General features: G+C 47.1%; 1 protein-coding gene across 1 annotated transcript in view; it reads right to left on the reverse strand.

Annotated features, from left to right (window-relative positions):
* Nucleotides 1-376: 376 nt before the first annotated feature.
* Nucleotides 377-17,002, reverse strand: part of MCTP2 (multiple C2 and transmembrane domain containing 2) — a 95,501-nt gene continuing 78,875 nt past the window's right edge. The window contains exons 19-22 of the mRNA XM_033167102.1: nucleotides 13,967-14,076; nucleotides 5,564-5,673; nucleotides 4,567-4,664; nucleotides 377-1,511 (exon numbers count right to left, since the gene is read on the reverse strand). Of these exons, the coding sequence (XP_033022993.1) occupies nucleotides 1,443-1,511; nucleotides 4,567-4,664; nucleotides 5,564-5,673; nucleotides 13,967-14,076 (387 nt within the window). The 3' untranslated portion in view covers nucleotides 377-1,442. The remainder of the gene's footprint in view (nucleotides 1,512-4,566; nucleotides 4,665-5,563; nucleotides 5,674-13,966; nucleotides 14,077-17,002) is intronic.

Raw genomic sequence — 17,002 nt, forward strand, 5'->3', positions numbered from 1 at the left:
TGCGTGGGCAAAGGAAGCAGGGTTTGCAGTCTGATCAGTGGTCCTTACAGAGCTCTGCCAATCAGCTGGTCATCAGTGCCTTTGCCTATGCAGCTTGACAAATGGAAGAACTTCACCTAACATCATGGTGATTGGCAGGTTCTGCAGCCCTGCCCAGCTGTCAAAATGACCTGTGGGTGTTGAGTGACCTGAGAATCCAGCCCACTAGCTGGAAAAGTTTCACCGTCCCCACTCTTGACTAATGCATGGCATCAAAGGAATAACTAAAATATGTTCAGGGGATTTGATGAACACACACAACTCTGGATTCCACAACCACCTTCTCTTCTCTTCTCTTCTCTTCTCTTCTCTTCTCTTCTCTTCTCTTCTCTTCTCTGCTGCTTTTCAGGCATAATTCCCCCTGTTTGCAAGACAGACTAGAACTCAAAAGTCACTTCAGTCCTCTAAATGCAACTAGAAATGTATAATGCAACACAACCACCATCCAGATTGCACATTTTTAAAATAGCTCATTAAAAAAAATCACAGGCATTTTTGTTATAGCATTTCCTTTGGCAAATCAATGCATATAAAGTTATAAAAAAATACTTTGCATATGTAGTGTTGGCAAGTCTTTAGATTAATGTGTGGAGGGAAGGGACAAAGAGTTCGATAAGATGGAATTTTAGATGGTAAAATCAGAAATCCATAGGGTCCATAGAAGATTTGGTTCTGGTATTCCTGTTGAGTGGCTGATTGAAGGAAGTCTGTTGCCAGCAACAGATTCCTCCCAAGAACAACAGCAGGTACAAACAGTTTATAATGAATAAACATCAGCAGCTACTGCTGGGTGAGAAAAAAAAGAGACTGCTGCAGCACTAAGCAATTTCTCATAATTATGATAGAACAATTTTTCAAACTGTACATTGCTTAAAGCCGAAGTTGGGCATCAAAGACTCACTAATTGAGAGTTGAATACCATCTACACACTGTCATTTGCCCTAACAATGACTCTTTTCTTCTGTCTTGATGCCAATCTGCTGGATATGTTTTAAAAAGTAAAGTAATCCAGAACATCTCATATCAGCTTTGTTGATCTGCTGTGTGAAGCAAAAAAAAAGAGAGAGAGATTGTTTTTCTATGATACAAAAATCAGAGGAAGTCCCTTGTATGGTTTCGACTCCAAAATCCACACTGAAAGCCATTCCAGCTTCTACAGTTCTCATTTGGTTCTTACGGGGGCATATCAATATGCTGGGGAAAAGAGTCAGACACACAGGATATATATATATGTATATCTATATATGTTGGTGCATGTCTTGCGGACGAAACATCTTGGACACAAGGCAGGGACCACAGCACTGATCAGGAGAGGGCAGGGGAGACCCTGTGTGTACATTTGCGAAGGAGTGTGTCAGCCTGTGTGTGCGCGCGCATGCACAACACATTCCAAACTTCATATCCTACAGAGCGCTCCGTTTCTTCCTAATGGGACTAGAGCCACTGTATGGTTTCAATTCAGCACGTTGCACCTGTAAAAACAAACAGACGTCACGTTTGCAACAAGGTAACCCAAGCTCACTCCACTGTGCATTAATGGCTCCCCAAGGAAAAGCCAAGGGAAAAACTAAGGAAGGTTCAAAAGTAATGAATCATTTTCTAAACACAGTAACATGGGGGATTAATTGCAGGAAGGATTTGAGAAGTCATGCATCATTTCTTGAAAACCAAAATATTAAAACCAGATTTTTTTTTCCTAATGAGATGCAACTGAGAACTGAGCGGGAGGTGGGGAGAAGGGTCTTCCACCTGACTTCGGCATTTGGCAGAAAAGGCCTCATTCCATTTTATTTTTAGTTCTTTTTCATGGAGTTTGATAAAGGAATGGGATCCCCCTCCCACCATGTCATGTGGTAAGTGTGTACAGTGGTACCTCTGGATACGAACAGGATCTCTCCCAGAGCCCTGTTCACATCCTGAGCAGTCCGCATCCTGAGCCCCGCGTCTGCGCATGCTCGCCACATGATTCGGCACTTCTGCACATACGCGTGACGTCATTTGGCACGTCTGTGCATGCACAAACCGTTCCAGTACTTCCAGATTCGGCGGGTTCGTAACCCGTGACGAACACAACATGCAGCATTCGTAACACAAGGTACAACTGTAGTTCTTTCACAATTTAGAGAACATAGTGTCTACATTTGTTTACAATACTGAACATAGTGTCTACAATTATCATTTCTCACTTGCTTCCATCCATTATGGAGAAACAGCTGTATTCGAAGCAGTGCTAAGGGGAGTGTTCCATCAGCACAAGGAATTATTGCTGTGCAATGGAACTTTCTTCCCTTCTCCTTCCCCTGTATGCCCCCTAAATCTGTTCTGGGGGTTCCCCCAACCCCCAGAGCAGATTTGTGGATGGTGCAGGGCACACATGTGGGGGGTGCAGAGTGGGATCCATTAGTTGGTTCCCCCCCCAAAAAATCATTTTTATTCATTTTACAATAATACAATAATAAACTCCATTACAATTTCCCTTCTCATCTTACACATTTTGGCTTTTTAAAGCACTGACTTCCATCAAACCTTCCTTATGATTTTCTTACATTCATTACAGATTTCTATATTTTCACTACTTAACCACTGCTTAAAATTGTAATATCTAAATTTCTCACTAAGCTCCAACGATTTTGAAATTTAGCTTACAAAGCTTCTTGCAATCCTACCAACGTGTTGGGATCCATTAGTGCTAGCGATAATCTTTGCACTCACACAATGATCTGGTTGAATATCGCTCTCAGGCAGTAAAAATATTCAACAATAACAATAAAGGAAACCCAAAGCAAGATGTTTGAACAAAACCTTATTTCATTAAATGCAAGCCACAAGGTCACTAATACAAATTAGTTTTGGTTTGACACAGTAAAGCCAAACTTTATCTAAACTTGGATGTTCCCAGTCCTGTTGACCCTTTGAGACTGGACCTTGTTCACTCTGACAAATTGACTCATGTACAGAATCTCCCTTTCAAAGTGTACAATCTCTCTCTTTAAATTTCACATTTATTATACTGTCCTATACCCGGAAGTCTCACCTTGCCAAACAGTTCCCAAACCCAGTTGGACCTGAGTCTATGCATATTTAGCTTCATGTATTTCATGAAGTGGTCCTCTGCATACAAAACCTCCTCCAAAAATAAGCGTATTGGCATTTAAATTAAAGTGTCATGAGACTCTCTGTCTGATGCTTCAGTGATAGACTTACACAGCTACTCATCTAGAATTTATCCAGGTCAAAACACAATAATTGCATCTTCCTCTCCCCAGCTCCACACTTAAAAAACAAAAACAAAAACAAAAAAAACCAAATCAAAAACAGAACCACCACAGAATGTTGTGTTTGTGGAAGGACAACAACAACAAGCAACTACAACATGTCACCCATCTGGCTGGGTTGCCCCAGCCACTCTGGGCGGATCCCAACAGAGTATTAAAAACACAATTATGCATCAAACATTAAAAACTTCCCTAAACAGGCATGCCTTCAGATGTCTTCTAAAAGGCAGGCAATGGTAAACTGTCTGCCTCTGTTAGGGTGCTTCCCTATTGAATATTCATTCTGATTTGTTGGTAGGGAGTTTAGATGATGCTGCATCAGGGCAAAAGTTATCACACACTTGCCAGTGAACTTCCCCATCCTTATTGCAAGAAGTCCAAGCTTTGGGGGAAATGGATAGATAAAGGGGCCTGGAGGGCCACATTTGCCCCCCGGGTCTGAGGTTCACTGCTCCTGCTCAAAGGCCACCAAGGATAAGAGAAACCACTCAAGCAAAATTCATAAATGCAAAACCTGAAATGCAACCTAAACAGAAAAACAGAAAGGCAACTTATTTCTGTATATAAATATTAATGCATGCCGCCAGTACAAATCCTGCATCTTCTACAAGAAAGAACTGGTGCAGACAGCGAGAGCAGAAAATACACTTAAGCTTAATGACTTTGTAGACTGGGCAGAAGCAAACAAAGATAAAGAGGGATTCTGTCTGCCCAGAGGGTTTCCTCTAATGACTAGCCTGTTGGACCTTGATGCTTCTGGTCAAGAGCTGTTCGTCAAATGGCATGAAAGGATGTCAAGTTCACATGCCTTTTAAAACAAACAGGGAGCCAGAGATGTTTTGCTGCTTAAAGCAGAACTTAAACAAGGGTCAATACTTCTGTAAAGTCTTGCTGTACCATTCAGACACCAGTTCAGGGCTGCCCTGCCCATTGCACAGTGAGGCAGGCGCTTCGAGCGTGGGAAGTCCAAATGAAATAATGTTAAAATCAGAGCAAAGGTGGCTGGGAGAAGTGGGTCTGTGACCGTTTTAGAAAGAGAGAGCTTTGGGGGATACAATTCCTTTCCATTCAGGTTTTCATCCCTCCCTTTTCCTGTGTCCGCCTCCTCCTTTCCCTTCCCACTCTGGTTTATGGTTTCTTCAGATGCCTTATCTCCGCTAGCCCAAATGCCCCTTCCGTGTGTTCCTCCAACGCTGCACCTGGTGGCTCTTTGGGCTGGTGTCTCTGTTGGAAGCAGCCATTCATTACTTACCCTTTGAACATCAGATGGCACCCTGGAGAGGAAGTCGAGCAACTCATTATTGTCAATGGCATAAGGGTTTCTAAGCTTCTTAGTAAATTTATTTATGCCTGCAAATGAAAACACCAGCATAAAACATGGTTTGTTTTAAAACAAAAACAAAAAAACCTGACACATCACACTGTATAAAAGGCCTTACTTGCTCAGGCAGGAAAGGGAGGAGGAGTTTAACAAGAAAAAATTAGTGCGAAAATACAGACAAGCCAGACACGTGTTGCTGTCATGTGGAATCATTCACAAACATCTTTCCTTAAAGGAAGTGGTGGGAGGTTTATTACAAAGCAAGCCGGCTTGTCTCGGCAATGAAAAGTCCCATTGTTCAAAAAAAGAAAAGAAAAGAAAAAGGAGCAGAGAAGCAAGAACAGCCATCACTCAGAACTTAAGGGTGGCATTTCTGGCTACATTTTGGCCTTGGGGACGGGATAACCCATTGCAAAATATACCAAGTTGTGAGTGGCCCCTTCCATTCTGTGCATTCTCATTAGGGAGAGTGGCAATTTAAATTCATGGGCCATTCGTAATTGACAAGTCTAGGGATGGGGGCAGGAATTCAGTTTGATTCACATTTTTTAATACAGACCTACCTAATTTGCAATGTCCAAAGCAATATATGAATTGATTTGCAGTTATCCTTCAAAATTCAACACATCTCTGAATTTGTGATGGGGTTTTCTAACTCAAACAAGGTATACAAAACCACATATATACAAGGGGAAACTGCACAAAACTGCATATTTCAGTGACAATATACAGAGCTACAATTTCCAGAGTGGTTTAACAATCAGTCCCACTTTCCATGGAACTCTGGGAAGAGTAGGTCTGTGAGGGGAATAGGGGCCTCCTACCAGCTCACAGCACCCTTACAAACTACAGCTCCCAGAGCTGAAGGGTGGGCCATGACTCTTCAGGGTGGTACCATAGTGCTTTAAATGTATGATGACCAACTTACCCCAGATTAAAACGATGTACCTTAGTGGTATGTAATACAGGGTGATCATGGCTACTGCAAGGACTAGACAGGCCAGGCTAGAGAGGAAAGGAACTGTCCAGTTGAATGTGCTGTGGAAAATCAAGAAGAGAGAAGTTTGTTGTTTAGTGTTCACAGATATTTCACATTTTGCAGATGCAACCATGGCTCGAATGGCATGCCATTCAACAAGAGAATGCCACTGGAATGCACAAGTAAAGGCTACATGTTCTGACTTTCATTTCCTTGGAAACCAATGAGATATTGTTAGAGCTTTGCTCAATGACGTGCAGATGTGAACAGGCCACCGCAGATAACAGCACCACATGTAGACTCAAACACAAGGCCAGTTCACACATTTGGGCTAAATCTAGTTGTTACAGCTGCCACTAAGGCAAGTCCCTGCCATCTCCAGGTATGGCCTAGTAAACAAGCACGAAGTAATACCTTCATTTTCCTAGGAAAAGTGGTGTCCTCATGTGCACCTCTCCCCCACCCCAAGCAGTCTAATTGTGTACTCATTAAAGCATGAGCACTTTTCTATTCACACAACTCTGATGGAGATGACTTTTCCATTGGCTTCCGCGGAGACCAATCTACTACCGGTAGTGAAAACTGCTGCTAGGAGGGCAAACCCATCCCTTACAATGGATTTTCTTAGAGGAAGTGACCCTTTGTTTCCACCCCACAATAGCAGCTAAGTGAAAAAGCCCTGCTGGAAATTGAAGGAGGCCCTGCTTCTATCACTTTCCATGAGAGTTGCTTTGATGCATGGCACTTGGTCTGGGGGTACAAGCACAATCAAGGCTTTACCAAAGGGGGACAGATAAATTTATGGAGCCATGATAGGAATATGCTAGCTTTAGTGTCGTGGGACAGGGCAGCCTCTGAATACCAATGGCTGGGAATTGCAAGAGGGGAGCTGTTGTGCTCAGGTTCTGTTTGTGAGCTTCCCATTAGGGCATCTGATAGGCCACTGTGAGAACAGGATACTGGACTATATGGGCCCTCCAGATACAGCTGGGGTCTAGCTCCCATTAGCCCCAGCCAGTCAGTAATGATGGGAGTTGTAGTTCAGCAACAGCTGGAGGGTCAAAGGTTCCCTGCTCCTGGTGTAGGGAGAGCCTGGTGAAAGGTGTATCTTGGGGAGGGGGAATATCCTAGGGAGAGTCCCAAGAGCCAGACAGGGATGCAATGTAAACGTCTTCAAAGCCTGATGCTGGTGCAATCAGATGTGCTGAAATGGAGGAGCCCCAATTGATTCATGAAGAACACTTTGTCTTTATTGATTTCTTTTTTTGTTTAAGGAAGTATGGTGGGGGCCTGAGAGGAAATAATGCCTCTCTCAGCTTCAATGAAGGCCTTACAATTTGAATTAAAGCAGGGGGTAAAATGTACTTGCCCACAAACACATGGAAAATATTTTTATGTCTGCCAACCCCAACAGAACAGAGCTATTTAAAGATCCCTTTGATAGGAAGGGTTATGCAGATGGAAGCGCTTATCCAAACCGTCATGACACTCACTAAAACCACACTGGTGGACTTCTCCCCCTTCCCTCTCAGTCCCTAGCAACTTTAATATTGAGTTACAATGGGATTCCTAGAGGATTAGAGATGGCAGCCATATTAATGCCCCAGTGAGTTCTTAGGGATCATTGTAATCAAAATGAATATGGGTCACCCGGCGTCCCAAGCCTTCCTGCCATCCAGCTGCAAGGAGAACACAGCCCTCTGTTCACAGGCAAGGCCATCCCTTGGCCATTTCCCGCACAGCTGGGACAGATGTTGCAGAATAACAACACACATGGATCTGTTGCATTTTTAGACCCCACACGGCTGTTCTTTTAAAGAGCGGAACTGTTGACAAGCCTCAATTTGTGTGTTTCAAAGAGGAAGGTCACACAGTTGTGCCAGTGCATGAGAGAGAAGGAAGATGTAATTACTCTTTGCTTCTTGGGGGATAAGCCATGCCAGAGAGTGGCCCAGTGTATATTACACAGTTTTGCCACTGAAGCTAAGCAGGACTGGAAGCTGTAAGTTGGAAGGATGACAGACTCGGTGGGAACCATACATAAGATGTTCTGAGATCCTTGGAAGGCATGTGGGATGGTACAAATGTAAAGAATTAAAACAGGGGCGGACAACCTGTAGCCTTCCAAATATGGTTGGAGTCTAACTCCCATCAGCCCTATCCAGTAATGCCAATGGTCAGGGATGATGGGAGTTGTAGTCCAGCAACATCTGGAGAGCCCCAGGTTCCTCATACCTGGACTAAAGCAAATTAGTAGATGTAACTACAGGCAACAAAGGTTGCTGGCTTTTCATTCTTCCTCCCAACTTGATGGTCACCAACTTAGAAGGCTTTAAAAGAAGATAAGACAAATTCATGGAGGATAAGGCTATGCATAGCTACTAGGCATGATTGCCATGTTCTGCCTCTGCTGTTGGAGGAAGCATGCCTCTGATTACAAGTTGCTGGCTGGAAATCACAAGTGGAGAGAGCATGCTGTTGCACTTAAGTCCTGCTTGTGGGTTACCCAGAGGCATATGGTTTGTCACTATGCAAACAGAATGCTGGACTTGATAGGCTGGGCGTTTGGCTTGAGTCAGCAGGACTCATCTTCTGTTTCCCATTTCCAGTAGGGATCAGTAGTTTAATAGTAACACAGAAACACAAGGGAAGGTCAGAGGGATATCACTGTTAGGAACCAGGCCTCTAGGCTTCTGTGCAGGCATGAGACAGTATTTCAGAAGCACAAAACAATAATTTGGTCTCAGTTCATCTGAACTATCCTGAAATCAGTCTAAGAGACTCTGCCCTGTCTTAGTTTCCCAAATAAAGCCTTTAGTTGCTTCTGGATCAGGGTATTTTTACAGAGGATGAGATGGATGAGATTTGCAGAGCTAAGGTAGTGCCAGTGAACACACGTGGCATACTTGCTCAGATCAGCTGCCCCTATTGATAGTGATGGGGCAAAGAAGGCAATGTTGGAGCTGACTGCTTTATCATTTTGTGCTTCTCTGCTGGGGGCAAGGGAGAGAGAGGTAGTTTTTGGGAAATCCGTGAGCACAGGTCTCAAAACAGTTTCCAGAGAGGCTAGAAACAACGTCCAGAGATAAACCAAAACATGCTTTTTCAGAAGCTTCCATGCATAATTTGCATGAAAGAGACCGAAAGAGAAATGAATGAATTGTTACAATGATGGGTGTCGTCAACAGTGAACTGAAAACACAGTGTAATAAATGACCTTTCTGCAATTTGAGGTTTGTGTTATGTATTGAAGTTTTCACCTTGGCCACCAGGGGTGCGTGTATATAGTTTATTCTGCTGCGGTTTTCACTCAGGTCAGCTTATGCAAATGAAGGATTAGAAACTGACACTCAGGGATTGGTTAGCTGCAGAATGTTGTTACTGTTACGTTGTAGCTGAGCTCTATATAAGCTGGTGGCTGAGGCCTCCAGCTCAGTTCTGTTCCAGCCTGCAAATAAATAAGAGCTGTTTTGGAAATCGCTGTGTCGTCTGTTGTGTCCACCCACAACTCAACACTGGCGACGAGGATGGGATATGGACATCAGAACACAGACAGCACACAGCCAGTCTCAGAGCAAGGGCAAATCACTGAGCTGAATCACCGAGCTGAATCACTGAGCTGAAACGCTGAGCGAAATCACTGAACAGAACCAACTCAGAGCTGCCCGTTCTGGCTAGAGCACTGTGTTCCATCCATCGCCCACCGCGTCGGCATCGGAATCATGGCTACACTAGTGCCTCTACCGCCGTTTGCCCCGGCCTCTGAATCATGGGACTCATATCTCGCTCGGTTCGAATGCTACCTTCAAGCAAACGAGCTAACAGAGGTATCAGAGGAGCGGAAGCGAGGCCTTTTCCTCAGCCTCTGCGGGCCCGAAGTGTTTGAGACGGCCAGAGTTTTAGTCGCTCCACTCGCAGTTCACAGAGCACCGTGGGACGCGCTACAAGAAAAGCTACGCGGGCACTACGCACCCAAGCCGTCCAAAATTGCGGCCCGCCACGCCTTTTACCACCGGAACCAGGCAGAGGGGGAGTCGATCAACGACTACGTCGCCGCTCTCCGAAAGGCCGCATTAACATGCGAGTTCCGAGACTTAGACGATGCCATGATGGATCGGATCGTCTGCGGGGTCTGGGACAACCGTCTGCAATGGCGCCTCCTTGCCAAGCCAGACCTCACGCTGCAGAAGGCCATCGAGGAGGCTGCGGCCTCAGAAGCGGCTGAACTCTCCGCCCAGGAGATCCGCAAGGCCAGCAGCCCACGTCCTACAAAAAAGCCAATCGCCGTACACCATGAAGAGGCTAGCAGCGACGAGGCATCAACCAGCGAAGACGATGACGTGCACCAGACGAAGCGGGAACGCGGGAAGTTCAAACAGAAGTCTAAGGGCCAATCAGAATGCGCCGGCTGTGGAGGCGACCACCCCCGCGTCAAATGCCGATTCAGAGACGCCATCTGCCGGCAGTGCTCCAGAAAGGGTCACATCGCCAAGGTCTGCCGATCTACGCCATCAAACACAGCCTCTTCACCATCTCGCAAGTCCAAGTCGTCAACCCGGTCCGCAAACAGTAACTGTTTCGCTCTCACCAACTGTTGCTGCTCATCCGGGACCACGATTGGACAAACCGACTCGCCTACGCGACGCAAACTACACATCACGGTGCTCATCGAAGGAGCTCCGTGTGACATGGAGATCGACACCGGGTCTGCCCTGTCCGTTGTGTCCTGGAGCACTATCAAAAGACTTGTGCCCAGGCTTTCTAAGAGGCAGCTTGACCGACATCGCGTACACCTGAGGGACTACCAGGGAAACGACATTCCCGTGACGGGCGTCGGCCAGTTCCAGGTCAAGTTCAAAAATTTCTTGGGTCCACTCCGTCTCGTGGTAGTTGAAGACCCGCGGCCCAGCCTCCTAGGGCTAGAATGGTTTGGCGCCCTCGGCCTGGAAGTCACCGGCATCAACTGCATCTCCAACGCGGAAGTGGAAAAGCTAACTAAAGAATTTGCCGAGGTTTTCGATGGCACCTTGGGCCAATATACAGGCACACCATCTCCTTCAGCCTTGATCCACAAGTAGCTCCAATCAAGCTAAAGCCACGCCGGGTTCCGTTCGCCCTCAAGGCTAAGGTGGACGAACAACTGGACAAATTAATCGCGCAAGGGGTTTTGGAGCCGGTCGACCATGCCAAGTGGGAAACGCCTATCGTCACACCTGTCAAGCCGGATGGGTCGGTGAGGATATGCGCAGACTACAAGTGCACGATCAACAAGGCGCTTCAGCAGCACGCTTATCCAGTTCCCGTCGTCCAACACCTGCTGCATTCTTTGGGCGAAGGCAAGGTCTTTGCTAAGCTGGACCTTGCCCAAGCCTATCAACAACTGCCTGTTGACAACGCCACCGCTGAAGCTCAGACAATCGTCACCCACCGAGGAGCGTTCCGATGCCGCCGACTACAGTTTGGGGTGAGCGTGGCTCCCGGCATCTTTCAAAGCCTCATGGAGCGCCTTCTGCAGGGACTGCCAGGCGTGGTACCATATTTCGATGATGTACTGGTATCCGCAGACTCGAATCAGCAGTTGTTCGAGCGCCTCCGCACTGTGCTGACCAGGTTCCAGGAGGCCGGACTCAAGGTGAAGAAAGAAAAGTGTCTGATTGCCGTTCCACAGGTGGAGTTCCTGGGCTACCTCATCAACGCCTCTGGCCTTCACCCAACGGCATCCAAAATCCGGGCCATTCAGGAGGCCCCGATTCCAAAGAACAAGACTGAATTGCAGGCGTTCCTGGGGCTGCTGAACTTCTACAATATGTTCCTGCCCCACAAGGCAACGCTAGCTGAGCCTCTCCACCGTCTGCTCAGCACGAAGGCGCCATGGTCCTGGGGTCATCGGGAGACAGCGGCCTTCAACGCAGTCAAGTCCCTCCTCTCCTCAGACAGTGTGCTGGTACAGTACAGTGAAGCCAGACCACTGGTCCTCGCCTGTGACGCCTCGCCTTTTGGCATCGGTGCAGTCCTCAGTCATCGGTTCCCGGATGGGAGGGAAGCACCACTTGCTTACTTCTCTCGAACGCTGTCTCCGGCGGAACGGAATTACAGCCAGCTCGACAAGGAGGCACTGGCGCTTGTGGCTGGAGTGAAGAGGTTCCACGAATATCTCTACGGGAGAACCTTTGACCTCATCACTGACCACAAGCCGCTCCTGGGCCTCCTTGCAGGGGACAGACCAACTCCGCCGATCCTCTCGCCACGCATGCTGCGATGGACTGTTTTTCTGGCAGCATACTGCTATCGGCTCATTCATCGCCCGGGAAAGTCGCTGGGCCATGCTGATGCCCTCAGTCGTTGCCCCCTTCCGGCGTTGGTGGAAGATCCAGCTCCTGCTTCATCGGTACTCCTGCTTGAGGACCTCCCAGCTGCACCAGTGTCGGCTACCGATGTGGCCTCCGCATCTTCCCAGGACCGCACCATCAGACGTGTGCTCAACTGGGTGTGGAGGGGGTGGCCAGAAGGGCCATTCACATCTGAGTTCCAGCCATTTGCGACCAGACAGCATGAGCTCTCGGCTCATCGCGGCTGCCTACTGTGGGGAGACCGAGTCGTAGTTCCCCAAAGACTCCGCCAACGCGTCCTTGAGGCTCTGCACATCGGCCACCCAGGGATCGTTAAAATGAAGGCGTTGGCTCGGTGTTACGTCTGGTGGCCTAACATGGACGAGGCCATCACCTCCTGGGTTGCCTCCTGTCAAGCGTGTCAAGAATCGAGACCTGCACCACCGGCAGCTAAGGGCAACACCTGGGAGACGCCAAAGGCACCCTGGTCGAGAGTGCACATTGACCTTGCTGGCCCTTTTCACGGCCGGACCTTTATGGTAGTGGTGGACGCTTATTCGAAATGGCTGGAGGTGGCTCTGATGCCCTCCACCACTACCAAAGCCATAGTCCGGGTGCTGCGAGGCCTATTTGCAACGCATGGGTGTCCTGATGTCCTCGTCTCCGACAACGGGCCACAGTTCACATCAGGCGCTTTTGAAAGGTACCTCTTGGGGCTAGGCATCCGCCACGCCCTAACAGCTCCATTCCACCCGGCCAGCAACGGACAGGCAGAACGAATGGTGCGCTCAGCGAAAGAGGCACTGGCACGCCTGGACCAGAAGGACTGGCATGAGCGAGTTACGGAATACTTGCTCGTGCAACACATTACCCCGCATGCAGCCACAGGGCGGAGCCCAGCTGAACTGCTTATGGGCCGTCACCTCAGATCTCCGCTCGACCGGTTGCATCCAGACTTCGGGGTAGCCGAGCCCCCGGGCGGTGCTAACGCACCAAGGTCTTTCATTCCCGGGAATAAGGTTTTTGCCAGAAACTACGTGGGGGACATTCCTTGGGTGCCGGCCACGATAGTGGGAGTCACTGGGCCCTGCTCATATCAGGTGGCACTTGAGGATGGGCGTTTGTGGCGCCGGCACATAGACCAACTGAGGCGCCGGGTTGGGACTTTGGACGATACCGCAGTACCCTCAACGGCAGCCTCAGCTCTAGAACCGACACCATTGGAAGGCGAGGCTCCATCTACACCCCCTTCACAAACTGCGGACATGGGGCCAAGCCGAGCCACTGCAGGGGTTTTGCCTGACTCCCTTGAGACGCCGACCACCGCCTTGCCTGAGTGTCCACCAAGTCCGATCGTGACAGGCCTTCCAACAGCAGCGGAGCCGGAGACCTCAGGTCCAACGACACCAGTGGTAGCACAGCAGTCGCAACGGGACTCGGGCAGCCAACCGGGCTCTGATACTGGCCCACGGCGGTCAGGTAGGGTTCCCAAACGCCCAGCGTATCTAAAAGACTATGTTACACACAATTTGCACACATAATGCTGCATCGTAAATTGCACTGTTATGCTATATGTTTTAATGAATATTGCTGTATATAATGGAACCACTATGCTTGTAACCTAATGCCTTATCTCGGTGGGGAGGGGTGTTATGTATTGAAGTTTTCACCTTGGCCACCAGGGGTGCGTGTATATAGTTTATTCTGCTGCGGTTTTCACTCAGGTCAGCTTATGCAAATGAAGGATTAGAAACTGACACTCAGGGATTGGTTAGCTGCAGAATGTTGTTACTGTTACGTTGTAGCTGAGCTCTATATAAGCTGGTGGCTGAGGCCTCCAGCTCAGTTCTGTTCCAGCCTGCAAATAAATAAGAGCTGTTTTGGAAATCGCTGTGTCGTCTGTTGTGTCCACCCACAACTCAACAGTTTGCTTCCAGCACTTCCCAGTTCAGTCTTTTGCCTATTGTTTTCAGTCATGGCATTCAGAAACATTTCAGAGCATGGGAGCAACACTTTCACTTACTTCTTTATCCTCTCTGCAAAAGATGCGATTTCCTCCAAAAGTGTTTGGACTGTTATAACAATGTCTTGAACCATGTGGATTCTTTCTATCAAGCCTTTTTTCTCAGATTCCTGGGAGGATTAAGGAAAAGAAAGGCAAGGGGGTGGGGGAGAAAAGAAAAACACAAATGCATAAGGTTTATATGTCCTAAAATTGTCCCAGACATGAGGGTTGTAGGAAGATTATTGTAAGATGTTTGGTAGCCTAATATCTTTCAGCACAGCCAAGTTTGAAATTCAGGCCCTCAAACCGTCTGGAGAGGTAACCTGGAAACCTATGGTATTCATTATGAATATTCTATTTCAAGACTTAAAACAACAAAAACCTACACTTCTGCTTTTAGCACTTTGGTGGAAGGTTCCTTCAGGTCATTTGAAAGTTCTTGGAACTGCAAACCTGCTTAGAAGAGAGGCAAAATATAGCACAGAAAGAGACATTTTCAGAAATCCATATCCTTTGAAACAGGCTCCCCCAACCTGGGGCCCCTCTAGATGTTTTCAGCTACAACTTCCATCAGCCTCAGTCCACACAGCCATGTCACTGAGGATGGAAATAAACCAAGGACTGGCAATATGGTGTCCTCTAGATGTGGCAGGCTACAATTCCCATCAGGTCCAGCTGGTCAGGGATGATGGGAATTGCAACCCAGGACACCCAGGACACAACACTGGCTACCTCAAAACTATATGCTACAAGGGAAACGCAGGCTGCTCATCCGTGTGTTTTCCCCATTAGACAAATGTGGGGAAGGGGCACATAGTGAAGAAAAATCAGCAGATGGATGGGGATGCTTAATCCTCCCAATCATTGTTTGTTCCCTACAAATGCTTTCCTCCCCAGATGTTATCTCTGCATGCACAGGTATGGGCACATGTGTTTGCCAGCATGTAGCTCCATATAGCCTTCTCCTGCGTTGGCACAGGTTACAGCACACAGTGAGGCCTGTGCTTGGAAATCTAGCAGGGTCATCCAGTGCTTTGCCTGGCTCTCTCCAACTTCTGGCCAATTCTTTGTGGCAACAGAATTTAAAACACACACACGCACACGCACACAATACCAAGATATTCCAGGGCAAGCCTGTTCTTGCAACTTGGAACTGTGAAGAATATCATCTGGCAGCTGGATATGCATCCTGCTGACTTTGTTTACACATCTTAGATTGCGCTACAAAAATGTGGTGATGACACACTTTAGCAAACACAACATTAAATCTTCTTGTTGCAGACTATCTGGACTGCCTGCAACTCAGAGATCAAGTTAAAATGAAGTCACCAATTTATGCTGAAGGACATCCTAAGAGCCATATGGTGGTCCATATCTTTATTAATAGCCATATGAATCTACATCTATCTCTATCAATCTGTATATAACATAACAAGGGCTAAGAAATCCAGTGAACAAATGAGTGGACTGCTGGTTAATCTGGGTTAGCTTCTGGCCTAAACTATAATTGATCACAGTGGTGGGAAACTACTGTATTCTTACATGACCACTCTGCTCTCCTAGGAGAGGTCTAGGGCGGAGATTTCCAAACTGTGTGTCGCGACACATTAGTGTGTCGGTTGCAGTGTGTAGGCGTGTCGTGCGAATGCTCCCCGTGCTTCTCCCAGGGCTGGAAAGGGGTTAGTCTAACCTCTGGTTTGCTAATAAAACAGAATTACTGTGTCAAGAAATGATGCATGTCTAAAAAGTGTGTCACCAACATGAAAAGTTTGGAAAGCTCTGGTTTAGGGGATATATATATATATATATATATATATATATATATATATATCACACAAAAACCCTCTTTGATCTCTTTCCACATGACCACTCACAGTTAGAAAGTCTGAAGACATCTATCATAAAGATATGTACACATTGTGGAGAAGGACCACAGCTAGGTAGCAGAACACCTGCCTTGCATGCAGAAGGTCCCAGATTCAATTTACGGCATCTCCAGGTAGAGCTGGGTCAGAATCCTGTGTGAAATCCTGGACAGCTGCTGCAAGCCAGTGTAGACAATACTGAGCTAGATGGTCTGACTCAATATTACAGACCATTAAAGACAGAGCCTAGACATGTCAGTGCCACAACCCATTACTAGGAAGAATTTCAGTGCATGGAGGAAGAAGTTCAGATCACTTCCCACAGGCCCTTGGAGCCAGAGGATACAGCCCTGCCACTATCCTCTGACTCAGAGGATGAATTCTTTTGCAGTACTTTGCTGCCCAGACTCACAATGCTGGAAGCAACTCAGCTTGTGGAAGAGGGTTTGCACAGGGTTAGGAAAGACAGAGTAAGAGATTCCCAGAATATCCCAGTACCTTTGACTTCTGTGCTGACCTCTCTATCCTTTATAAGTTAGACCGATACATATTGTGTTGCATCCTATGTACAACTTCTTCTCACAGTCTTCTCTCAGACCTCAGGATGAAAGCTCACCTTGGATCTATCCATTGAGAACAAAGGGGCACTCATGGCTGCCTTTGTCTTCTCCATATGACTTTGTTAGACCTAGAAACTGTTATAAGTTATGTATTTCCTATAATAAACAACTTTATCATTTTCTTACTCTGTGTCAAAAGAAAATAAAAAATAAAAAAATTCCTTCCAGTAGCACCTTAGAGACCAACTAAGTTTGTTCTTGGTATGAACTTTCGTGGGATGCACACTCTGTGTGTGAGAGAGTGACTGCAACTAGTAAAGTCTACTCTCTAACTAGATTTACAAGCCACTCTGCATAGCCATTTTCAGTATGCAGAAGTCAAAGGCTACCAAACAAAGTGAAGGCCACTTAATCAGCCATTCAATTTCTCCATGGAGGATGGAGCTGATCAGCCAACATAACATTTCAATTAGGAGTCTAGTTCCCTGCAGAAACACCTTGGCAGGGCCCTTTGGAGCTGTCCAATGTCCTGGGTGCTATCCTCTTGACTCAGTATAACTGGGCACTGCCTTTTCCCCCTTTAACCCTCAAATGAGCACAGAACTGGACAGTCAGAGGAAGAATTTTTC

Source organism: Lacerta agilis, chromosome 13, assembly GCF_009819535.1.
Source record: "Lacerta agilis isolate rLacAgi1 chromosome 13, rLacAgi1.pri, whole genome shotgun sequence".
Lineage (NCBI taxonomy): Eukaryota > Metazoa > Chordata > Lepidosauria > Squamata > Lacertidae > Lacerta > Lacerta agilis.